The sequence below is a fragment of the Anomaloglossus baeobatrachus genome, chromosome 1, assembly GCF_048569485.1.
Source record: "Anomaloglossus baeobatrachus isolate aAnoBae1 chromosome 1, aAnoBae1.hap1, whole genome shotgun sequence".
Lineage (NCBI taxonomy): Eukaryota > Metazoa > Chordata > Amphibia > Anura > Aromobatidae > Anomaloglossus > Anomaloglossus baeobatrachus.
The window spans coordinates 500760058-500786450 of NC_134353.1; the positions used below are offsets into that span (position 1 = coordinate 500760058).

General features: G+C 48.3%; 1 protein-coding gene across 2 annotated transcripts in view; it reads left to right on the forward strand.

Annotated features, from left to right (window-relative positions):
- Window positions 1–26016, forward strand: part of MELK (maternal embryonic leucine zipper kinase) — a 75202-nt gene extending 49186 nt beyond the window's left edge. For both annotated transcript variants that reach the window (XM_075338624.1, XM_075338630.1), the window contains exons 15-18: window positions 2883–2970; window positions 20079–20247; window positions 20348–20451; window positions 25593–26016. In XM_075338624.1, coding sequence (XP_075194739.1) covers window positions 2883–2970; window positions 20079–20247; window positions 20348–20451; window positions 25593–25779 — 548 coding nt within the window. In that variant the 3' untranslated portion in view covers window positions 25780–26016. The remainder of the gene's footprint in view (window positions 1–2882; window positions 2971–20078; window positions 20248–20347; window positions 20452–25592) is intronic.
- Window positions 26017–26393: the final 377 nt, after the last annotated feature.

Here is a 26393-nt window from a genome sequence, read left to right on the forward strand (position 1 = left end):
ACAAGGCTGTAAACAGCAGATACGCTCACTTTCTCTTTTGCTGTGCCGCTGGCACAGCGAAAGTGAAAGCAAGTCAGGTGTAGTACAGGAGTCATCACATGACCCTGTGCTACCATGACAACTATCGGAAGTCACGTGATCGCGTCACGTGACTTCCGGTATCGGGCGGTAAGTAAAGTTTACCGCGATCGCGCTTATAATGGCGCTGTCACATATTGACAGCGCCATATAAGGAGTTAAACGGCACGAGCAGATAACGATTCTGCTCGTGCCTAGCAGGCACACATCTCGGCTGTGAAAATCAGCTGAGATGTGTGCCGATCGCAGCATGATGCTGCCAGCAGACCGCGGGCAGTAACGTTATGACCGCTAGGACGTAATCTTACTGCCCGCGGTCGTTAAGGGGTTAATGGGAAAATCTAATGGCATAATATTTTTAGGAATGTAATGGCGATTTTGCAAGTTTTAAGACATCCACTGCTTTCATGAATTTGAGTTCAGCCCATTTTATGCCACCTAGAGAAATGTATATTAAGAGTAAGGCAAATTTGCAATAGAAACTTTTTCTTTTTTGCACAAAATTTCTAGGGAAAAGCTCCAGTGTCAGATGTTCACACTATAGATTCTGAATGGGGGGGGGGGGTGGATCAATGGGTCGTGAACACAACCTTTTTATTGCTGCTTTTGCTTTCCATAGAAATTCATAAAAAAAAATGATAACATGCATTAATAAATGAAAAAGGTGATAAAGCCACATTAATCAAAGTCCGGATGCAAGCTACAAAGTCAATATTATTGGACTATAAAGGATAAACAATGAAGGCAATGTTTGTTTTTATGTGGCAGTACAGTGGAACCTTGGTTAACGAGAACAATCCGTTCTGGGACTGTGCTTGTTAACCAAGTTACTCGTTCAGCAGAGCAAAATTTCCCATAGGAAATCATTGCAATGCAGACAATTCGTTCCACAACATGTTAACTGTCCCATCCTGGTCCACTATTGTGCCATTCCACACATGCACGAACACACACACAAACTCACACAAGCACGCACGCACGCACACACATATAATGCTCACCTTACCTTCCGTTCCATCGCCGGTCTCCTGGGACTTGCTGTTCTCTAGTACGGGCTGTGTGTCGGGTTACCATAATGACGAGGGAGGAACTTCCGCTGCCAGAGCGCTGACGTCAAACGCAGGAGACGCTTGCCTCTGATTGGCCAGCGCGCTGCCTTTGAGTAGCGGTGACAGAGGAAGTTCCTGCTTCGTCGCTATGGTTGCCGATGCACAGCCTATACCGGCGACCTACAGGAGACCGGCGATGGAACTGAAGATACACATTATGCTCACCTCACCTTCCGTTCCATCGCCGGCCTCCTGGGTCTTGTAGTTCGCCGCGAGGCCGTCGCAATGTACCGGCGGACTACAAGAACCATGAGGCTTGTTAAGCGAAATTCTCGTTAACTGGGTTACTCGTTAAGCGAGATTCAAATGTACTGCTATTCTTCATTGATGGAGGGATGGACATATCTGAGATCACATGTACAATAACCAATCTTTGGAGAGACAATTTGATTAAACAATTGCTTTATTTTTATGCTATAGAGGGTTAAAATTCTGTGGATTTTTCCATGACTAATTGTGTGTATAATCTTATACAGGGCTTGGCATCTACATACATAATTGCTAGTTGCGGACGTAACCATATCCCACAATGCACTGTCAGTCGTGCAGTTGCAGTTCACGCCCACATCATAGCCATGGTAACCAGGGACAACGGTGAAGGCGGAACCCAAATTACAAGAGACCATATAGTGTAAACACACAAACGGCACACAGGGGAGATACCACAGTGAACAAAGCTCAAGAAACACAACACCAGATACCAATATACAGCACACAACAATGAAGAGACAGTGCACAGGGGTGAAAGAGGTCAAATGACGCAACACATACAATACACAAATGTAGAGGGATAACATACAACAGATATATTGGAAAGCGCAAAAAGACACATGCCCACTGCTCCTGTCAACACAACTAAGCATAGACTGATGTTCATTTCACCGCACTCCCGATGAGATAGCATCGGGCCTATTTCTAGTAACCAAAAGTACCAAGATAAGACATGTTTGTTCAACAAATCTTTGGTGCATTATATATAATGCACCAAAGATTTGTTGAATAAACATGACTTATCTTTGTTTTAGGTTATGCTAAGCCCCAACTGATCTGTAGAATGTATGGACCCCAGCCCTTTCACTTTGTCACTCCTGTCAACCCTGTTTGTGGGGGTTTCAGTAGGCCCTGTTCATTTTTGATTAAAATGGCGATACGATACCTGCTATATAATGATTTTCCAGTGCTTAATGGCGTTTTAATTCTTTTGTCAGCTTAAAGGGAATGTCCACTACTACTAGGACAATACTTTCTCATCCCCCTTGTCTATACTTGCCTCCGGTGCGGCTGTTTGTTACAGCGATGTCTGTCTGAATCTGCGTTCCTGGGGTCTACATGACATTGGTCGCGTGGCTTGCCTGTCATAACAAGCAGTGCTGGATTCCTTCTCATGTTTGAGCAGGAACGCAGCGCAGCCCTCACATCCTGCTCAAATGTATAAAGGTGGGGAGACAGACGCCAGGCGCTGATTGGTCACATGGCCAGCATGTCATAACAATGTTGCGTGTGCCCTGGGAACCTGGCTTCAGACATCGCTGGAATTGTGGTTACACAGGAGGAGAGTATAGGCTTTATTTTTACAAGGGAAATGAGGAGTAGGGGTTGTCTAAGTAGTGGGACAACCCCTTTAGCTACTATGTTAGAAATGTCTTTAAAACGTTTACCTGCTGTTGATTTAATATAATATCACTGTTATTACAGATAAAAATTCCGCAAAAAAAGAAACCCCTATAAAAAAAATGAACGAGGCCAGCAGTGAAATGAACCCTGTATTAAGCCCTGAAAGACGGTAAGTGACTATGAATCGTCCATGTGGTGGTCTACTGGTGCATTGATTTCAGTGGCTGCTGTTTAACTCTTCATTTCCCCAGTGGCCCAGATAAAGTGATGATATGTGACTGGCATTCCTGGGTGATAAGTTGCCAGGACTCAAACTAGTTGCTGTTGACATCGAAGGACCTGTTATCCAATTTGGACAACTCCCTTTTACAACAGTGGGGAAGGTTTACTACAGAATTCTAGGCCTATGTGCGGCAAAAAAACCTTACAGTACATACCTTGCACCACTGAGGAGAGCTAGACGCCTTAACCCCCTCCAGTCGCTGTTACTACTGCGCTGATATGTCTTATACAGTCTAATAATTGGACAGGAGCAGTAAATCTGCCCCAGTGAGTGGTGATTAAAGGCAATCTGTCAGGTCCCAGTCAGGATTTGAAAAACCAAGCACAGCACCCTGTAGGGAGCTAAGAAAAATAATACCCTTCATGTAAAACAATATGCTCATTTTTAATCTTTAATTCTACATGGAAAAGGGGTCCTATGGGGAGACAAACAATTCTAATAGCAATGCCCTGATAAACTAAAGATGAGATCCATAGAGCTGTCCTCCACACTCACAGTACCTATAATTCAGTGTAATGCTGGATGTTTTCCTTGCTGCTCACACTCCCTTCTGGGACGTTGCATTACACATCAGGGGGCATGACCTTATCCATGGTGTTATCAGGGGGCTGGCTGTTACTGTCCTCTTCTGTCTGAGAACAGGAGTCATGGCCTAATCAATGCTGTTAACAGCCAGCCCCTTCATAATATCTGCATCCATGCATTCCAAGAACGGGGGCGTTCAAGCAAGCAGATATCAGGGGGCTGGCTTTTACTAACAGCATGAGCAGACTACGCCCTTGATGTGTGATGTAATGTCCCAGAAGCGATGAGGAGCACCAAGGAACAGCTCCAGGGTCACACTGAATTCCAGGTTCTGTGCAGGTGGGGAACAGCACTGTGCCTCTCATCTTTATAGTTTGAGGACATAGCCATTATAAGAATTTTTATATCTCCCCAGAGTACCCTTTTAAAGGGAACCTGTCATGTCGTTAGATATTAAACCACTCTCAATGTGTTTTTTAAATAATGCAGTGTACATTACTAGCATGATTTTCTTAATTAAAAAAAAAAAACAAAAAAAAACTTAAAAAAATAGAATGTCTTAATGGGTAAACACTTGACAAATGAGATTTAATGTTGATAAATGTAAAGTAATGCACCTAGGATGGAGTAATCCTACAGCCGTGTATACAATATATGGAAGTAAACTCGGGACTACAGAACAGGAGGAGGACTTGGGTATTCTCATTACAAATAAGCTGAGCAGCAGCACTCAATGTCAGGCAGCAGCTGCTAAAGCAAACAAGATGCTAGGGTGTATAAAAAGAGAGATTAGATCCCGTGATCCCAACGTATTGTTACCCCTCTATAAATCACTTGTAAGGCCACATCTGGAATATGGGATCCAGTTTTGGACTCCACATTTTAAAAAGGACATTCAGAAGTTAGTCAGTTCAAAGGCAGGCAACTAGACTATTACAAGGAATGGAAGGCCTCAATCATAGGTCTTGCATTACTAGTGCTTGTGAAGGACCTGTGCTGATGTCACAATCATGTGACCATAATGGGCGGAGCTCAGCAGAGAAGTACTGGTGAGGACCTGTGGTGCAATCAATTACAATGCAAGGAGCGTGGCTAAGTTTGAAAAAAAATGCCTGAACTTGAGTGACAGTGACTGATAACTGGAAAAAGCCCACCCCTATGACTAAAACCCAAGATATTTACTTAATCATATAAAGGGTTTTTTTTTGTTTTGTTTTTTTTTTGTAAGATAAATACATTGTTTTTTAAAACCGTGTTAGTGCTGCACATTGCATCATTTAAAACACCTTTGGGGGCAGTTTAATATCAAAAAATCCCTTTTTGTAGTTTGTGCACCTTCCTATAAACATGTCTTTCTTCAGCGCTCTATTGGGAGACCCAGACGATTGGGGTATAGCTACTGCCCTCCGGAGGCCACACAAAGCACTACACTAAAAAGTGCAAGGCCCCTCCCCTTCTGGCTATACCCCCCCGTGGTATCACGGGTTCTCCAGTTTTCAAGCTTTGTGCGAAGGAGGTCAGACATCCACGCATAGCTCCACAGATTTTAGTCAGCAGTAGCTGCTGACTATTTCGGATGGAAGAAAAGAGGGCCCATATAGGGCCCCCAGCATGCTCCCTTCTCACCCGTGGATGGTGTTGTAAGGTTGAGGTACCTATTGCTGGTACAGGGGCTGGAGCCCCACATGCTGTTTTCCTTCCACATCCCCTTGTAGGGCTCTGTGGAAGTGGGATCCTGCCGGCCTCTAAGCTCTGACGCCGGGCTCCATCCACAGACCCATAGCACCTGATGGATATGGAGCAGGAGTACAATCAGGGACAAGGCCCTGCATCATACAGGTACTCTGTGTCCCCGGCAGGCACAGACACACTCCGGGCTGGCTGGGTGTTGTAGTGCGCCGGGGACCGTAACGTTGGAGTTAGTGTTCCTACAGTTTACTGGGGGACTTTGTGTTGTGGGAACGCAGCGCCGACCCCCACTGGACCGGGCGGCGCTGCTGTGACTTGTGGTGCGCCGGGGACACGCCGACCGCGCTTTTACGGCGGCGGCGTTTATAAATCCAGTCCCCGGCTTTTGCGGCCTAGCTCCGCTTCGTTCCCGCCTCCACCCTGTCAATCAGGGTAGGGGAGAGACGCTGTTTCGCAGCAGCGACGAGGGCTGGAGCCTGATTTACATGCTCCAGCCCTCTCACTAGGCACAGAGGGAAGCAGGCTTCCCGCTCTTAGTCAGGAACGCCCAGGGCCCGCCCCCCCTCCTCTCCCAGGACGCCGGCAGCCATTACATGCAGTCTGGCTAGAGGAAGGACGCAAGGCTCTGGGAGACCTGGACTAGGGGGCTTTTGGAGACCACACACCCGCTCTTAAGCGGGCGGTAAGCGGCATTTCAGCTGGCCCCTCTAGTGCCTCAGTGTGTATTGGTGTACTGTGTCACCAGATATATATATTTAGTTATTTCTTACACTGTGAGGTCGCTTCCTGGCTGGATACCCCAGATCGCTCTGAGGAGGCAGCAACATGTCATCCACAAAACGCAAGGCTGCCAAGGCTAGGGCTGTGTACACTGCGTGTGCTGCATGTGGGGCTGCTCTACCAGCAGGTTCCAAAGACCCCCATTGTGTGCAATGCTCAGATCCGGTGCTGCTTCGCCAGCCGGAGTCCGGAGGGGTAGTGACCCAGGCTGAGACGCTTGTAAGTCCTGCCCCGGTGTCAGGGACAGACTTTGCAGTTTTTGCTGATGGAATGTCTGTGACTATGGCAAAAATCCTTGAAACTTTGCAATCCATGACTGGGGCTCAGTCTATGGACACGGCGAGGTCTCTGTCCTCTAATCCCCCTCAGTTGGAATTAATCCAGACTGCAAGGGGGTCCCCGGCTTCCCAGGCTGAGTATTATGACTCAGATGATAGCCCCAGCCACCCTAAGCGAGCTCGCTGGGAAAGACCCTCAACGTCATCACACTGCTCAGGGTCTCAGCGCAATCAGTCGCCCTGTGATGCGTCTGAAGAGAGTGATCAGGAGTCTTATCCTGGAACCCCTCTCAATCTGGATACCCCGGATGGGGACGCCATGGTAAACGATCTTATCTCAGCCATCAATAGACTGTTGGATATTTCTCCCCCAGCTGCTTCTGCAGAGGAGGCAGCTGCAGAGCAGGAGAAGTTTCGTTTCCTCTATCCCAAGCGTAAATTGAGTGCTTTCTTGGATCACTCTGACTTCAGAGAGTCAATCCAGAAACACGACGCTCATCCAGAAAGGCGTTTCTCTAAACGTTCTAAGGATACACGTTTTCCTTTCCCCCCTGATGTGGTCAAGCGCTGGACCCAGTGTCCAAAAGTAGACCCCCCGATTTCCAAACTTGCAGCTAGATCCATAGTTGCAGTGGAGGATGGCGCTTCACTTAAGGATGCCAATGACAGACAGATGGACCTTTGGTTAAAATCTGTCTATGAAGCTATCGGCGCGTCGTTTGCTCCAGCATTCGCAGCCGTATGGGCACTCCAAGCTATTTCAGCTGGTTTAGCAAAAGTGGATGCTATCATACATCCAGCGGCGCCGCAAGTGGCGTCCCTTACCTCGCAGATGTCTGCGTTTGCGTCTTACGCTATCAATGCGGTCCTAGAATCTACCAGCCGCACCTCAATGGCGTCCGCCAATTCGGTAGTTTTGCGCAGAGCCTTGTGGTTAAAGGACTGGAAAGCAGATGCTGGTTCCAAAAAATGTTTAACCAGCTTGCCTTTATCTAGAGATAGACTGTTTGGCGAGCCATTGGCTGACATCATTAAACAGTCCAAGGGTAAAGACTCTTCCTTACCCCAGCCCAGATCAAGCAAACCTCAGCAGAAAAAATGGCAGCAGAGGTTTCAGTCCTTTCGAGGTTCGGGCAAGACACAATTCTCCTCGTCCAAAGGGACTCAGAGGACGCAAAGAGTCTCAGATTCCTGGCGGGCTCACGCACGCCCCAAGAAAGCAAATGGAGGAACCGCTTCCAAAGCGGCTACCTCATGACTTCCAGCCCCCCCTCCGCATCTCCGGTTGGGGGCAGGCTCTCCCGCTTTTCCGACATTTGGATGTCACAGGTCAAAGACCGGTGGGTGACAAACATTTTGTCTCGCGGGTACAGAATCGAGTTCAGTTCTCGTCCTCCAGCTCGGTTCTTCAGAACCTCCCCACATCCAGACCGAGCAGATGCCCTGCTGCAGGCGGTGGACTCCCTAAGAGCGGAAGGAGTAGTGGTTCCTGTACCGCCTCAGGAACAAGGGCGAGGGTTTTACTCCAATCTCTTTGTGGTTCCAAAAAAGGACGGCTCGTTCCGTCCTGTTCTGGATCTAAAGCTGCTCAACAAACATGTGCACGCCAGACGGTTCCGGATGGAAACCCTCCGCTCTGTCGTTGCCTCAATGTCTCAAGGAGACTTCCTTGCCTCAATAGACATCAAAGATGCTTATCTCCACGTGCCAATTGCTACAGAACATCAACGTTTTCTACGTTTTGTGATAGGAAACGATCATCTTCAGTTCGTAGCTCTGCCATTCGGTCTGGCGACAGCCCCCCGGGTCTTCACCAAGGTCATGGCGGCGGTGGTAGCAGTCTTGCACTCTCAGGGACACTCGGTGATCCCTTACCTAGACGATCTACTTGTCAAGGCACCCTCTCAAGAGGCATGCCAACTCAGTCTACATGCTACGCTGGAGACTCTACAGACGTTCGGATGGATCATCAACTTTCCAAAGTCGAATCTGTCACCGTCACAGTCGCTAACGTATCTTGGCATGGAGTTTCATACTCGAGCAGCGAGAGTGAAGCTTCCGCTGAACAAGCAGCGGTCCCTACAGACAGGGGTGCAATCCCTCCTTCAAGGCCAGTCGCACCCCTTACGGCGCCTCATGCACTTCCTCGGGAAGATGGTGGCAGCCATGGAAGCAGTTCCCTTTGCGCAGTTTCATCTGCGCCCACTTCAATGGGACATTCTCCGCCAATGGGACGGGAAGTCAACGTCCCTGGACAGGAAAGTCTCTCTTTCCCAGACGGCCAAGGACTCTCTACAATGGTGGCTCCTTCCCACCTCATTGTCTCAGGGAAGATCCTTCCTGCCCCCATCCTGGGCAGTGGTCACGACAGATGCGAGTCTGTCAGGGTGGGGAGCAGTGTTTCTCCACCACAGGGCCCAGGGGACGTGGACTCCGCAGGAGTCCACTCTTCAGATCAATGTTCTGGAAATCAGGGCAGTGTATCTTGCCCTACTGGTCTTCCGACAGTGGCTGGAGGGAAAGCAGATCCGAATCCAGTCGGACAACTCCACAGCGGTGGCATACATCAACCACCAAGGAGGGACGCGCAGTCGGCAAGCATTCCAAGAAGTCCGGCGCATTCTAATGTGGGTGGAGGACACAGCATCCACCATATCCGCGGTTCACATCCCAGGCGTAGAAAATTGGGAAGCAGACTTCCTCAGTCGCCAGGGCATGGACGCAGGGGAGTGGTCCCTTCACCCGGACGTGTTTCAGGAAATCTGTCGCCGATGGGGAGTGCCGGACGTCGACCTAATGGCGTCCCGGCACAACAACAAGGTCCCGGCATTCATGGCGAGGTCGCGCGATCAAAGAGCTCTGGCGGCAGACGCATTAGTTCAAGATTGGTCGCAGTTCCGGCTCCCATACGTCTTCCCACCTCTGGCACTCTTGCCCAGAGTGTTACGCAAGATCAGATCCGATTGCAGCCGCGTCATACTCGTCGCCCCAGACTGGCCGAGGAGGTCGTGGTATCCGGATCTGTGGCATCTCACGGTCGGTCGACCGTGGTCACTGCCAGACCGACCAGACTTACTGTCCCAAGGGCCGTTTTTCCATCAGAATTCTGCGGCCCTGAACCTGACTGTGTGGCCATTGAGTCCTGGATCCTAGCGTCCGCAGGATTATCTCAAGGAGTAGTAGCCACAATGAGACAAGCTAGGAAGTCAACGTCTGCTAAGATCTACCACAGAACGTGGAAGATTTTCTTATCCTGGTGCTCTGCACAGAGAGTATCCCCTTGGCCATTTGCATTGCCCACCTTTCTTTCCTTCCTGCAATCGGGGTTGGAAAAGGGCTTGTCGCTCAGCTCCCTTAAAGGGCAAGTCTCGGCACTATCTGTGTTTTTTCAGAAGCGTCTAGCACGTCTTCCTAAGGTGCGCACGTTCCTACAGGGGGTCTGTCATATTGTGCCCCCGTACAAGCGGCCGTTAGATCCATGGGATCTGAACAGAGTACTAGTTGCTCTGCAAAAGCCGCCCTTCGAGCCTCTAAAGGACGTTTCCTTTTCTCGCCTGTCACAGAAAGTGGCGTTTCTCGTTGCGATCACATCGCTTCGGCGAGTGTCTGAGCTGGCAGCTCTGTCATCCAAGGCTCCCTTCCTGGTGTTCCACCAGGACAAGGTAGTGCTGCGCCCCATTCCGGAGTTTCTCCCTAAGGTATCCTCGTTTCATCTTAATCAGGATATATCCTTGCCTTCCTTTTGTCCTCAGCCGGTTCACCGGTATGAGAAAGACTTACGTTTGCTAGATCTGGTGAGAGCACTCAGAATCTATATTTCTCGCACGGCGCCTATCCGCCGTTCAGATGCACTTTTTGTCCTTGTCGCTGGCCAGCGCAAGGGGTCGCAGGCTTCTAAAGCCACCCTGGCTCGATGGATCAAAGAACCAATTCTGGAAGCCTACCGTTCTGCTGGGCTTCCGGTTCCTTCAGGGCTGAAAGCCCACTCAACCAGAGCTGTGGGTGCGTCCTGGGCTTTGCGACACCAGGCTTCGGCTCAACAGGTGTGCCAGGCAGCTACCTGGTCGAGTCTGCACACTTTCACCAAACATTATCAGGTGCATACCTATGCTTCGGCGGATGCCAGCTTAGGTAGAAGAGTCCTGCAGGCGGCAGTGACATCCCCGTAGGGGAGGGCTGTTTTGCAGCTCTAACATGAGGTATCTCTTTACCCACCCAGGGACAGCTTTTGGACGTCCCAATCGTCTGGGTCTCCCAATAGAGCGCTGAAGAAGAAGGGAATTTTGTTACTTACCGTAAATTCCTTTTCTTCTAGCTCTTATTGGGAGACCCAGCACCCGCCCTGTTGTCCTTCGGGATTTTTTTGTTGTTTGCGGGTACACATGTTGTTCATGTTGAACGGTTTTTCAGTTCTCCGACGTTATTCGGAGTTAATTTGTTTAAACCAGTTATTGGCTTCCTCCTTCTTGCTTTGGCACTAAAACTGGAGAACCCGTGATACCACGGGGGGGTATAGCCAGAAGGGGAGGGGCCTTGCACTTTTTAGTGTAGTGCTTTGTGTGGCCTCCGGAGGGCAGTAGCTATACCCCAATCGTCTGGGTCTCCCAATAAGAGCTAGAAGAAAAGGAATTTACGGTAAGTAACAAAATTCCCTTCTTAGGGTTTCTCCTCTGCAGTTTTGCTTGATCGACAGTTCTGTCTCCACTAAAAATCTTCTTGCATTCATAAGAAATGCAATTTATGTGGAAAACTGATTATTCTCCAGTCGCTGATCATATTTTTACGAATGTGCTGGTACTAATTTATTTTTATTTTTATATATTTTTTTTTTTTTTTTTTCCCCTCTCTCTCTCCCTTATTCGTGTGGAAGTCTAAAACTGGGTAACACAGGTGGCTGGGGCTGCACTCCCTCCCCACAGCATCTATCACCCATCCTGGAATAGGACATCACAGGGGGCAGTGAAACACTTATTACAGTTTAAAAATACATGTCGGGACTAGCTAGATAAGGAGAAATATAAAGTATTGTAAAATAAATTAAATTTAGAAAGGACAGGTCAGGTAACTTACCGTATTTTTCGGACTATAAGGCTGTGTCCACGGGAGCTTGCTCCTGCGGATTTTGCCGTGGAAAACCTGCGGATTTCTGGATTTTCCAGATAAATCCACAGGTGTCAGCAAGTACAGACACTCCCCATGTTATCCTATGGGACATGGGGAGTGTCTGTGTCCACGCTGCGGTATGTGCGGGTGTGGAATATGCTGCGGACGTCCCGCAGCCGCACATAACTGCATGTCAATTATTCCTGTGGATTTACCTGCGGAAATCTGCCTTGGTCCCATACTTACCTGCCTTGATAGCAGACAACACAAGTCACTTTCCCTCGGTGCGCAGGAGGTGGGCGGGGCCTGCACTAGCTTTGGTCATGTGACAGCTGGAGCTAGTTCAGGCCCGCCCACCTTCTCCTTCACAGTGCAGATGCTAACAGTGATACCGGAGAGAAGTGCTGCGTGATGGAGGTAAGTATGAATGCCCCGATCACTCAGCACTTGTTCTGCATTGAGGATGCAGTGCCCAAGCCATGGTACTCTATCCTCAATGCAGAATGACCGCAGCATATCTGCAGGAGATTCCGCAATACAACCGCAGCATTGAAACAGACAAAGTTGTGCTGCAGTTTTCTGGGAGCTCCTGCGGGTATAACCGCAGGACACTTTCCCCTTGGGCACATAGCCTAAGACGCACCGGACCATAAGACTCACCCTGGTTTTAGAGAAGGAAAATAGCAAAATATAATTTTAAGTAAAAAAAATGTGGTCATGACACACTGTTATGGGGCGAGGATCTGCTGCTGACACTATTATCGGGGTAATGTCTCCAAATTCTCTACTAAGGTACCCCATCCTGGTAATGATCCTCCTGCCTTGTATGTGTGTATGTATGTCCCTCCCTCATCCTGGTATAGCTCCATCTTGCTATATACTGCCATCCTGGTATGTGCTCCCATCCTGCTCATAAGCCATAATCCTGCTAATAAGCCATCATCCTGCTCATAAGCCATCATGCCGGCGTGGCTACCTGCATGACGTCATCGCTGTGAGCACTGCTAGTCTCCACACAGCCGCGCCGGCACAGACAGGAGGAGATCGATGCTGCAGGAGAACCAGGAGTATACGGATTCACTGCCCCCCGCGCTGATGATGATGTGCAGGGGCAGTGAATACAGCTGCACATGATCACTCCAGGCTGTAGTTGCCAGGGGTGATCATGCGGCCGGCTGTTTACTATGCACGCACCCCCCCACCCATCATTCTGCCTACCTGTCAGCGCTGGCTACAGTGCCGAAAGATGACGGGCGGGAGGATGGGCATGCATATGTAATGAGCGGGCCCACGTGGTCACGGCAGGCGCTGCTGCAGCCTGCTTGTACCCCCGATGACCCGCTCAACCGCAGAACCCTCATTCCCCGCAGCCCTACATTCAGACTATAAGATGCACCCCCCCACTTTCCCCCAACATTTGGGGGGGAATAAAGTGCGTCTTATAGTCTGAAAAATACGGTACCGACCGTTCAAGGTGTTAAACATCGATTGGCAGCTGACAAACTGGTTAATCACATTACTCTTTGTAGTACACAAGACAAAAATTAGGGGGTCTTGTATGTTTGGATGCTTGTTTGGTAAATAGGCTATTCTGTAGAAGAGGGATAGCTTAAAGGAAAAGCATAATCCGAAAACTACCTATTGTATAAATTGCCATTTTGTGTTAAATCATTTAACATTTTTGGCCATGATTTTCCCCCATATCAAACTCTGCATTAAATTAATAGAACTCTTGCAATTTTCACACTGGTCACTGGGACATTTTTAGACCCCCTTTTTTTTTTTTTTTTTTTTTTTTTAACACTTTGAGTCAGTCTGACCATTGTAGCATCTAATGTTTGTGTGCAAAGGTCAATGTGAAGGGAGGGGGAGCTGTTATCTCCTATTGTGAGTGTCCTGTTATCAGCTGTGTATAGAGGTGCTGTTCCATAGAGGCAGACTAGCAATGACAGGTAAGGAGCCTTGCTGTAATCTGCTGAAATAACATGAAGTATGTCTAAAGACCCGGTGGCTACTATGAAAATTTTGGTTAAAAAAAACCAAATCTAACACTTAAGCTTGAACATGGAAGTATTTAAAAAAATATATATTTCTTTTTCGCTCTATTGGGAGACCCAGACAATTGGCTGGGTCTCCCAATTAGAGCTAGAAGAAAAGGAATTTACGGTAAGTAAACAAAATTCCCTTCTTCTTTTTCGCTCTATTGGGAGACCCAGACAATTGGGTGTATAGGCTATGCCTCCGGAGGCCGCACAAAGTACTACACTTAAAAGTGTTAGGCCCCTCCCCTTCTGCCTATACACCCCCCGTGCTCCCACGGGCTCCTCAGTTTTTGCTTTGTGCGAAGGAGGTCAGACACGCACAGCACAGCTCCACAGATTAGTCAGCAGCAGCTGCTGACTAGGTCGGATGGAAGAAAAGTGGGCCCATATAGGGCCCCCAGCATGCTGCCTTCTCACCCCACTTTTGTCGGCGGTGTTGTTAAGGTTGAGGTATCCATTGCGGGTACGGAGGCTGGAGCCCACATGCTGTTTTTCCTTCCCCATCCCCCTTAGGGCTCTGGGTGAAGTGGGATCTTATCGGTCTCCAGGCACTGAGACCGGGCTTCATCCACAACTCCTGTGGAGCCTGATGGATAGGAGCCGATACCGTTCAGGGACATGGCCCTGCATCTTAAAGGTACTCTGTATCCCTATGGGGACCGCGCACGGCATCACCTCAGCTTTGCTCGGTGTGCTAGTGCACCGGGGACCGCGGCGCTGACCGGGTCTATATGTGCCATTACACACTCAGCGTCGCTGAGTGTGTTTATATGTAAGGGCTACCGCACTGACCGCCGTTGCCACGGGACACTGCGGCGCGGCTGGGACTTGTAGTTCGCCGGGGACTTTCACGCGACCGCGCTTTTACGGCGGCCGCGTTTATTACTACAGTCCCCGGCTTCATTGCGGCCTAGTTTCCCTTTTTTTCTCCCGCCCTCAGCCCTGACAGGCAGGGGAAGGGCGGGACGCTGCACGGAGCGAGCAGCAATGAGGGCTGGAGTATGATTTACATGCTCCACTCCCCTCACTGTGCACAGTATGAGCGCCCGTTTCGCGCTCTTTCTAGGCCACGCCCACAGCTTCCTCAGCTCGTCAGGACGCCGCAGCCATTCCTGTCAGCTCCACCGACGCTGCAGAGAGGGACATATTCATGGGAGACCCAGACACGGTCTCTGGTGGCCTCACAACCGCTTAGGCGGCTGGTAAGCAGCACATGTGGTGCTAGCCCCATGGTGCTGTATTGTATTGGTACATTATTTGTGTACTGTATATAATTTACACTGTATGAGCACAGTGCATTCTGGCTATATACCCTATTGTGTTACTCAGGGAAAACTATAGCATGGCGCCCATAAACGGCAGGGGTGCCAAAACACAGGCTTATTATGTTGCCTGCGCCGCATGTAAGACCCAGCTACCGGCAGGTTCCACTGACCCTCATTGTGTACAGTGTTCGATCCCTGTGACACTTCCTCAGCCGGATCCTCTGCTAAGAGGGGCCCAGGGGGAGCCACCTGTTGACACTGTCCAGGTGACGGGGACTGAGTTTGCAGCCTTTAAGGATCAACTCTGAGACTATGGCTAAGATACTAGAAGCCTTGCAGTCCAGACCGGTATCTCAGCAAAGGGACTCTGTTGAATCATTGTTCCCTGACCCCCCCCTCAGTTGGACCAACAATGTCCTCACGGGGTATCTCATACATCCCAGACGGAGGGTTCGGACTTAGAACCTAGCCCCAGATCGTCTAAGCGGGCCCGCTTAGAATTTCCCTCGACATCATATTGTTTAGGGTCTCAGCGGGGGGATTCTCTGGTTGATGATGCGGAAACAGCTGATCAGGATTCTGATCCTGGGAGCGCTCTCAATCTTAATTCTCCAGACGAGGACGCCATAGTGAATGATCTTATTGCATCCATTCATCAGTTGCTGGATATTCTTCCCTCAGCCCCTCCGGCGGAGGAGTCTGTTTCTCAGCAGGAGAAATTTCGCTTCAGGTTCCCCAAGCGTACACAGAGTATGTTTCTAGACCACTCTGATTTCAGAGAGGCAATCCAGAATCACCATGCTTGTCCGGATAAGCGTTTCTCTAAGCGCCTTAAGGATACACGTTATCCTTTTCCCCCGGAAGTGGTTTAAGGTTGGATTCAATGTCCCAAAGTGAATCCTCCAATCTCCAGACTGGCGGCTAGATCCATACTTGCAGTGGAAGATGGGGCCTCGCTTAAAGATGCCACTGACAGGCAGATGGAGCTCTGGATGAAATCCATCTATGAAGCTATCGGAGCTTCTTTTGCCCCAGCATTCGCAGCCGTATGGGCGCTACAAGCTATATCAGCAGGTCAAGCGAAAATTGAAGCGGCCGCGCCACAAGTGGCTTCCATTACCTCCCAGACCTCGGCAATTGCGTCTTACGCTATGAATGCTGTCCTGGACTCTGTGAGCCGTACGGCAGTTGCGACCGCCAATTCGGTAGTAGTCCGCAGGGCCTTGTGGCTACGGGAGTGGAAGGCAGATTCCGCTTCCAAAAAGCGTTTAACCGGTTTGCCAATTTCTGGCGACAGGCTCTTTGGCGAGCGCCTGGATGAAATCCTCAAACAATCCAAGGGAAAGGATACATCCTTACCCCAGCCCAAGCAGAACCTCTCCCAACAGAGGAGAGGGCAGTCGGGGTTTTGGTCCTTTCGGGGCGCGGGCAGGTCCCAATTCTCCTCGTCCAAAAGGTCTCAGAAAGAACAAAGGAACTCTGATGCATGGCGGTCTAAGTCACGTCCTAAAAAGGCCATTGGGAGCACCGCTAACAAAGCGGCTGCCTCATGACTTTCTACCTCCTCTAGTAGCATCCTCGGTCGGTGGCAGGCTCTCCCGCTTTTGCGACACCTGGCTGCCACAAATAAAAGACCGCTGGGTGAGAGACATTCTCTCTCACGGTTACAAGATAGAGTTCATCTCTCGTCCCCCGACTCGATTCTTCCGGTCCTCTCCGCCTCCCGAGCGAGCCGAGGCTCTTCGGCAGGCGCTGGGCACCCTGAAGGCAGAAGGAGTGGTGGTCCCTGTTCCTCTTCAGCAACAGGCCCACGGTTTTTACTCCAACTTGTTTGTGGTCCCAAAGAAGGACGGGTCCTTCCGTCCTGTCCTGGACCTGAAACTTCTCAACAAACACGTAAAGACCAGGCGGTTCCGGATGGAATCCCTCCGTTCCGTCATCGCCTCAATGTCCCAGGGAGATTTCCTTGCATCGATCGATATCAAAGATGCTTATCTCCACGTTCCGATTGCCCCAGAGCACCAGCGCTTCTTGCGCTTCGCCATAGGAAACGAACACCTGCAGTTCGTGGCACTGCCATTCGGCCTGGCAACAGCCCCACGGGTTTTCACCAAGGTTATGGCTACTGTAGTAGCGGTCCTCCATTCTCAGGGTCACTCGGTGATCCCGTACTTGGACGATCTGTTGATCAAGGCACCCTCTCAAGAGGCATGCCAACACAGCCTCGACGCTACCCTGGAGACTCTCCAGAGTTTCGGGTGGATCATCAATTTTCCAAAGTCAAATCTGACACCGACCCAATCGCTCACATACCTTGGCATGGAGTTTCATACCCTCTCAGCGATAGTGAAGCTTCCGCGGATCAAGCAGCGGTCACTACAGACAGGGGTACAATCTCTCCTTCAAGGCCAGTCACACCCCTTGAGGCGCCTCATGCACTTCCTGGGGAAGATGGTGGCAGCAATGGAAGCAGTCCCTTTCGCGCAGTTTCACCTGCGTCCTCTATCCTGGGAAGTAGTCACGACGGACGCAAGTCTGTCAGGGTGGGGAGCGGTTTTTCTCCACCACAGGACTCTGGGTACGTGGTCCCGGCAAGAGTCCTCGCTTCAGATCAATGTTCTGGAAATTCGGGCAGTGTATCTTGCCCTGAAAGCGTTCCAGCAGTGGCTGGAAGGCAAGCAGATCCGAATTCAGTCGGACAATTCTACAGCGGTGGCATACATCAACCACCAAGGCGGCACACGCAGTCGACAAGCCTTCCAGGAAGTCCGGCGGATTTTGATGTGGGTGGAAGCCACGGCCTCCACCATATCCGCAGTTCACATCCCAGGCGTGGAAAACTGGGAAGCAGATTATCTCAGTCGCCAGGGCATGGACGCAGGGGAATGGTCCCTTCACCCGGACGTGTTTCAGGAGATCTGTTGCCGCTGGGGGGTGCCGGACGTCGATCTCATGGCGTCCCGGCACAACAACAAGGTACCAACGTTCATGGCACGGTCTCAAGATCCCAGAGCTCTGGCGGCAGACGCCTTAGTTCAGGATTGGTCGCAGTTTCAGCTCCCTTATGTGTTTCCTCCGCTGGCACTGTTGCCCAGAGTGTTACGCAAGATCAGGGCCGACTGCCGCCGCGCCATCCTCGTCGCTCCAGACTGGCCGAGGAGGTCGTGGTACCCGGATCTGTGGCATCTCACGGTCGGCCAACCGTGGGCACTACCAGACCGACCAGACTTGCTGTCTCAAGGGCCGTTTTTCCATCTGAATTCTGCGGCCCTCAACCTGACTGTGTGGCCATTGAGTCCTGGATCCTAGCGTCTTCAGGGTTATCTCAAGAAGTCATTGCCACTATGAGACAGGCTAGGAAACCAACGTCCGCCAAGATTTATCACAGGACGTGGAAAATTTTCCTGTCGTGGTGCTCTGCTCAGGGTTTTTCTCCCTGGCCATTTGCATTACCTACTTTTCTGTCCTTCCTTCAATCTGGACTGGAAAAGGGTTTGTCGCTCGGTTCCCTTAAGGGACAAGTTTCAGCGCTCTCTGTGTTTTTCCAGAAGCGCCTAGCTAGACTTCCACAGGTACGCACGTTCCTGCAGGGAGTTTGTCACATCGTTCCACCTTACAAGCGGCCGTTAGAACCCTGGGATCTAAACAGGGTGCTGATGGTTCTTCAGAAACCACCATTCGAGCCAATGAGAGATATCTCCCTCTCACGACTTTCGCAGAAAGTGTTTTTTCTAGTAGCAGTCACTTCTCTTCGGAGAGTGTCTGAGCTAGCAGCGTTGTCGTGCAAAGCCCCTTTTCTGGTTTTTCACCAGGACAAGGTGGTTCTACGTCCGGTTCTGGAATTTCTCCCTAAGGTGGTATCCACCTTTTTCATCTCAATCAGGATATTTCCTTACCCTCTTTTTATCCTCATCCAGTTCACCAATGTGAAAAGGATTTGCACTTGTTAGATCTGGTGAGAGCACTCAGACTCTACATTTCTCGGACGGCGCCCCTGCGCCGCTCGGATGCACTCTTTGTTCTTGTCGCTGGCCAGCATAAAGGATCACAGGCTTCCAAATCAACCCTGGCTCGGTGGATCAAGGAGCCAATTATCGAAGCTTACCGTTCGGCTGGGCTTCCGGTTCCCTCAGGGCTGAAGGCCCATTCTACCAGAGCCGTGGGAGCGTCCTGGGCTTTGAGGCACCAGGCTACGGCTCAACAGGTGTGTCAGGCGGCTACCTGGTCGAGCCTGCACACTTTCACGAAGGACTATCAGGTGCATACCTATGCTGCGGCGGATGCCAGCCTAGGTAGACGAGTCCTTCAGGCGGCGGTTGCCCACCTGTAGGAAAGGGCCGTTTTACGGCTCTCTTACGAGGTATTATTTTACCCACCCAGGGACTGCTTTTGGACGTCCCAATTGTCTGGGTCTCCCAATAGAGCGAAAAAGAAGGGAATTTTGTTTACTTACCGTAAATTCCTTTTCTTCTAGCTCTAATTGGGAGACCCAGCACCCGCCCCTGTTTTTTTGTGTACACATGTTGTTCATGTTGAATGGTTTCAGTTCTCCGCGTTTCCTTCGGATTGAAGTTACTTTAAACCAGTTTATAATTATTTTCCCTCCTTCTTGCTTTTGCACCAAAACTGAGGAGCCCGTGGGAGCACGGGGGGTGTATAGGCAGAAGGGGAGGGGCCTAACACTTTTAAGTGTAGTACTTTGTGCGGCCTCCGGAGGCATAGCCTATACACCCAATTGTCTGGGTCTCCCAATAGAGCGAAAAAAAAGGGAATTTTGTTTACTTACCGTAAATTCCTTTTCTTCTAGCTCTAATTGGGAGACCCAGCCAATTGTCTGGGTCTCCCAATTAGAGCTAGAAGAAAAGGAATTTACGGTAAGTAAACAAAATTCCCTTCTTTTTTCATATCACAAAAACCTGATTTAAATCTGTCATTTTCTGATTACCCATTCCCTGTAACACATTTGCATCATGATTTTTCGCTGTCAGGTCCAATTTATAGTTTGTGTCCTGTTCCCTACAGGCACAAGGGCTCAATTGTAACTGCACCCACCCCCCATATGCTAGTAACCACAAATTCTAGGCAGTCCACCTAATAAACGTAAAAGCATATGCAAAATTGATTCAATTACAAAAAAAATAACAAAGAATGGGAAATTTAATTTTTTTTTTTTTAAGTCTTGTAAATTGAAACTACATTCTGATGTAATCCTGTTCACAATCGGAAATATTTTTTGTAGCATGCAATAGACCAGTTTGTCCACTAGGTGGTGCTACATGGCAATAATACTGTTTTTTTGTTTTTTTTTTCAGCTGCCGCTCAGTAGATTTAGACTTGAATCAAGCACATCTGGATGGTGCCCAAAAGAAAAAAGGCACAAAGGTATTTGGGAGCCTTGAAAGAGGACTTGATAAAGTAATCACTATGTTAACACCGAGCAAACGGAAAGGATGTACAAGAGATGGACCCCGAAAGCTCAGGGTAAAAGTTTGTTTTTGGATGTGCATGCATTTTGCTTATGATTTATCATAATTAATGTAGAAAATATAAGGCTACCATTGTTTTTTGTATACTATTACAGGCTCATTACAATGTAACCATGACAAATATGCTGAATCCTGATCTGCTGCTAAATGAAATAGTCAGAGTGCTGCCCCAAAAGAATGTGGACTACGTACAGAAGGGGTAAGGTAGTTTTGTTAATTCGAGAGCGACACACACACTCACTCATGATCTACATATGTGGCTCATAAATGGAGACAATATTTATCTAGTATATTACAAATATATATTAGAGATATAAAGTGTGTGTGTGTGTGTGTGTGTGTGTGTGTGTGTGTGTGTGTGTGTGTGTGAGATGAATATATATAAAGCTGTGTGTGTATGTCCGGGATTGGCATCTGCACCGTCGCAGCTACAGCCGCAAAATTTTGCATTCTCACACGTCCGGACCCCGAGAACATCGTAGGCTATGTTGTGAGGTGAAATTCTAACCCCACGCGTTCCAATTTACTAATCAATTTTGCCCTATCTACATAATGGGGGGGGGGAAGTGAAACGAAAAGTGTATCTGCACTGTCGCATTTACAATCACGAAATTTTGCACACCCCTCGTGACCCAGGGAACATCATAGACTATGTTTTGATAGGAAAATTTAACCCCGCGTTTTACAGTTACGCTCAAAAAAAACATGCCTCCATTAAAGTAAATGGAGGCTGGAACTACAGGTTATTAGTAGGAGCTGTGATTGGTTGCTATAGGAACAAAAGACATTCATAGTATAAGAAGCTTATGTGTGAGGTAATAAGATGTCGGTGGGGAGACTGATAGAGAGGCAGACGGGGCACATTACTTGGCCAATTTAGTTAAATCTGTGTGGAATATCTGTGGTGTTGAAATATATGTTGTGAAATTCTTCTATTAGCTTAGTTTTTGCCTTTTTAATAATTTACATTTCTATTTGTTTTGTGGTTTTTGTGTGCAGAATACATTTTTGTTAATACATTCTATTTTTGTTAAAAGCAGTTATTAACCCGGGCAGTTTGTTTAATTCGAGAGCCTCCCTCGCCCTCTTTATGTGGCTCATAAGTGGAGACAATATTTATCTAGTATATTACACATATATTAGAGATTTTTTTATATATTATAATTTCAAGAATTTTGAGAGGGAGGTTGTATATTAGTTATGTTGGAGACCACTTTGCGTAGTCAATCTTCCACACTTCTCCTTTTGCTGAATGACAGCCATTGCTTTGGATTACTGCCTGAATGGAATACTCAGCCCCGCAAACGCTGACACTGCAGCCGCTGAGAGAGCACAGTGGCAGTAGAAAAGGATGCACCTGCGCAGCGTGCTTCTTGTACAGTAATTTCGACAGTAACTGGTGCCCGAGGCTGTTTGGAGGGGGAGATGGGTATGCACGCACACACAGTTGGATCGTACAGTGTGTGTGCTTGTTTCCCTTTTTATGTCATCTGCTACCCAGTACTATGTGATTCTGTGTGCAGTGAACAGCTGCTGCCGACAGGAAAGTGGAATGACCACACAGCTGCACATGCTGTGCTCCTGACTCCTTCAGTGTCAGTGTGCTTAGGGCTGAGGATAAGCCGGACTCCAAAGTGAGTACTGTCAAACATCATAAGGGGAGGGGGGGGGCAAAGGATTGTAATAGAGGGTGAGAAATGGTGTGCTGAGTCCCTTGGCCACACCAAGAGCACACTGAGGACTCCTCATTTACAGATCAATGAAATATTAAAGAAAATGATACGTTTGTAGATTTTAGAGGGGCTCAGGTCCCTGTATGCATATAAAAGTGGTTTAACTTTAACCTGGGTTAAGAGGTTGACATACCCCCATTATACATTTAATGATGACCTAACCTTTAGGGAGTATATTATATTTTTACATGGTTATTCCCATCTTCATAGATGGGTGTTGACTTTTGCTTCTCAAAACAGTTTTGTAATTCACTGTTTAGTACAATTTCTGTTATGCGAGCTATACAGCAGCAGTGGTGGACGTGTAGGCAACAAGTTGTAAAGACGAGTATTGCTCAAGAACCGCTGCAATTACACATAATTTGCAAAACTGCTTGTTGTACCTGCCCCATCCAACAGTCAAGTACACACATGGAGTATTTGAGTTTTTACCTCAGTATTTGTAAGGCTACTTTCACATTGCGTTTTTGCTTACGTTCGTTCAGTGGTCCCATCGGGGCATCCGTCCGAAGTTTCCAACCCCCTTCCCCCACAAAACATTGTAGTTGACTACGTTTTGGTATCCGCCTGCAGAAAACTTGTATGCCCGAAAACGGTGCAAGACAGAGCACACGCTAAGAGTCTGCTCTATTATAGTCAATGGCCCTGTCGGCGCATGCGCGTCTGAAACACGTTTTTCGTGTGGGGGGGGGGGAGGGTTTGTTTCGGAAGGATGGCCCAACGGGGCCACTGAACGTAAGTAAAAATGCAATGTGAAAGGGGCCTAAGGTCACATGCACATGTTCAGTATTTGACTTCTTTTTTTTTTTTTTTTTTTTTTTTTTACCTCAGTATTTGTAAGGCTACATGTACAGATTCAGTATTTGGTGACTTCTTACCTCAGTATATGTAAGGCCACGTGCACACATTGAGTATTTGAGGGGTTTTTTTCACCTCAGTATTTGTAAAGCAAAATCAGGAGTGGGTAATAAATACAGGAGTGGTGCCCGTGTTTCTATTACACTTTTTCCTCTGATTATGCCACTCCTGGTTGTGGCTTACAGCTACTGAGGTAAAATCTCACCAAGTACACAACGTGTGCACATGGCCTTACAAATGGGAGCGTAAAAAACTCAGAGGCTGCTTTCACACATCAGTTTTTTTGGCATCAGGCACGATGCGGCGAAAAAACTGATGCGACACATCCGGCTAAAAAACGGATCAGTTGCATCAGTTTTTTTTGACGCATCTGTTGTGTTACTGAGCATGCTCAGTTCAAAAAACCAGATCCGGTGACCATATCTGTTTGTTTTGCCGCATTACGCCGGATCTGGCGTCCATAGGCTTCCATTCTAAAACACGCGATACAGCGCAATACGGTTTTTCGCCACAGAGCAAAAAAGTTCCCCTCAGCGTTCCATCTGGCCGCCGGACAAGCAAATTTTGCCGGATCAAGTGAAAGCTGGATGGAACGCAAGGCCATCTGGCACAATCCGGCACTAATAGAAGTCTATTGGGGAAAAAAACAGATCCGGCGGCAAGTCGCCTGATCAGTTTTTTGTTTCGTTTTTTTTTCTCACGTTTTTTGCCGGATTGTGCCTGATGCCAAAAAACTGGTGTGTGAAATCAGCCTAACTACTCAATGTGTGCACATGGCCTTAAAGATCCCTTGTAATAAAAGGGAACCTGTCACCAGATTTTTCCCTATTAAACTAAAAATCACCACCTGCAGCTCCTGGGCTGCCTTCTATGAAGGTGCACCTTGGCCCTGACTCCCCTTCCAGACCCTAAAAATAACTTTATAAAACTTGGCCCTTTGGTATGCTAATTACCTGTGTTGGCCAGGTGGGCGGGCTCATTTTCTGCTCCTTTCCCCCCTCCTACCGATGATCGCCGTCCTCCTGTCTTGATTGACGGGATGACGCCCTCAGTCATCCTCCTTGTCGCGTTTTCAAATCTCGCGCCTGTGCGGTTAGGTCTGCTTGCGCAGGCGCAGTTCGCTCTGCCATATCGTGGGCAGAGCAGAAAACAGCTGCCCTAGCTTGTGCTGGTGAGCTAAATGCGCAGGCGTGAGATTATGGGCGGGTAAGAGCATGGTGCTGTTGAGGTCATGCACAACGCTGCTCTGGCCGTCCATCTGGCCAACCAAGGTAATTAGCATACCTAACGGCCAAGTTTTATAAAGTTATTTTTTGGGGTTTGGAGGGTGAGTCAGGGCCAAGTTGCACCTTCATAGAATGTAGCCCAGCAGCTTCAGAAGGTGACTTTCAGTTTAATAGGTAGAAATCTGGTGACAGGTTCCCTTTTTATTACAAGGTCTCTTGCATTAATGAATCTAATGCTGGGTTCACACATAGCGATGCAGCAGCGATCATGACTGGCGACCTGACCTTATCAGGATCGCTGCTGCGTCGTTACATGGTCGCTGGTGAGCTGTCAAAGAGGCAGATCTCACCAGTGACCAGCCCCCAGCCAGCAGCGATGGGTGGAAGCGGTGCTGCGCTTGGTAACGAAGGTAAATATGGGGTAACCAAGGGCTTGGTTACCCGATATTTACATTGGTTACCAGCGCACACCGCTTGGCACTGGCTCCCTGCACGCCAGAGTACACATCGGGTTAATAAGCAAACCCTTGCTTATTTAACCGATGTGTAATCTGGCGTGCAGGGAGCCGGCAGCATGAGAGCGGCGGACGCTGGTAACGAAGGTAAATATTGGGTAACAAAGGAAAGGGCTACCCTTGGTTACCCGATGTTTATCTTGGTTACAGCTTACCGCAGGCTGCCAGAAGCTGGCTCCCTGCTCGCTTCAGTTCGTCGCTCTCTCGCTGTCACACACAGCAATGTGTGCTTCACAGCGGGAGAGCAACGAGCAAAAAATGAAGCAGGACATTCAGCAACGAGCGGCGACCTCACAGCAGGGGCCAGCTCGTTGCTGGATGTCACACACAGCGACTGGACATCGCTGCTACGTCACAGAAAATGGTGACGTAGCAGTGACGTCGTTGTCGCTGTGTGTGCCACCACCTTTAAAGGTAGAAGGGCCATTGTATTGATGTCTTGCTCTGTTTTTTGTGAAACTATTTTGCTATAAGGCTATGTGCGCACTTTGCTTTTTACCTGCTTTTTTGCTGCTTTTTCAACTGCAGCGTTTAATGCCAAAATGGTTGTGTTCTGCTTTTCAAGCAAAGTCTATGGGAATTTGGTTTTCTTGTCCGCACTTTGCAGTTCAAACTGCAGCCTTTTTGTTGCAGAACTTTGGTCAAAAACTCACCTTTGCAGGTCAGAACCCAAATGGCAAAAACAAAAACAGGACAATTGTTTTTGCCATTTTGGGTTTTGCACTGCAAAGCTGAGTTTTTGACCAAAGTTCTGCAACAAAAAGGCTGCAGTTTGAACTGCAAAGTGCGGACAAGAAAACCAAATTCCCATAGACTTTGCTTGAAAAGCAGAACACAACCATTTTGGCATTAAACGCTGCAGTTGAAAAAGCAGGTAAAAAGCAAAGTGCGCACATAGCCTTACAGTATATATACACCAAGGTGCCAGCACCATCTTATTGTTTCTGCCCTGTACACTGATGTCAAATACCTATTGTCCAGTAACTTGTGACATGTTTGGAATTTCAGGTATACTTTAAAATGCAAAACTCAGTCTGACTTTGGAAAGGTGACCATGCAGTTTGAACTAGAAGTGTGTCAGCTAAACAAGCCAGATCTTGTAGGGATCAGAAGACAGCGGCTTAAAGGTGATGCTTGGGTATATAAGAGACTGGTAGAAGACATCCTTTCAAGCTGCAAAGTGACGGAGGTCTAGGTACTACAGAATTGAATCACTGTGTACATAGAAATTCACTCTAAATATTCCTCTCTGTATCATAGTCTGTAAAATAACAATATGGGAGATTTAGCTTACCATTAGGACGACTCATTTGTGCAAATCATGTGAATAACTGTAAAATAAAATTGTCGTGTGTTGTTTTTTGTTTTTTTTTTTAATTGTAACCTTTCAATGTTTGTATGTTACATTTAAAATAAAACCATTTTAACATTATTTTTGAGTATTTCTTATCATTCCACCCACCCCTATATGGATATAACAGCAGAAATTCCCCCGAATGTGGAATGTTTCCTAGGACATGGGTGTTGGCAAATTTGCATAATTCTTTTGCTGTCTGTGGTTCTTAAGTAGGATTTATTGAGGTCGTTAATTAAGCCACAGCTGTGGTTACTAGAGTTAAACTGTATGCTCATATGTCGAGGAAAATAGGATTGACTCCAATAAATGTGTTCTTTAGTCAACAAAATGCCAGGCTCCCAACGATGAAGCTGAATGCTTTGTAATGAAATGTAAATTCATTACTTCGGTCTAGGACCAATGGGTAATGATCAGGACTCTGAATGTCTATTGCTAATCCCCTTTGAAAGGTC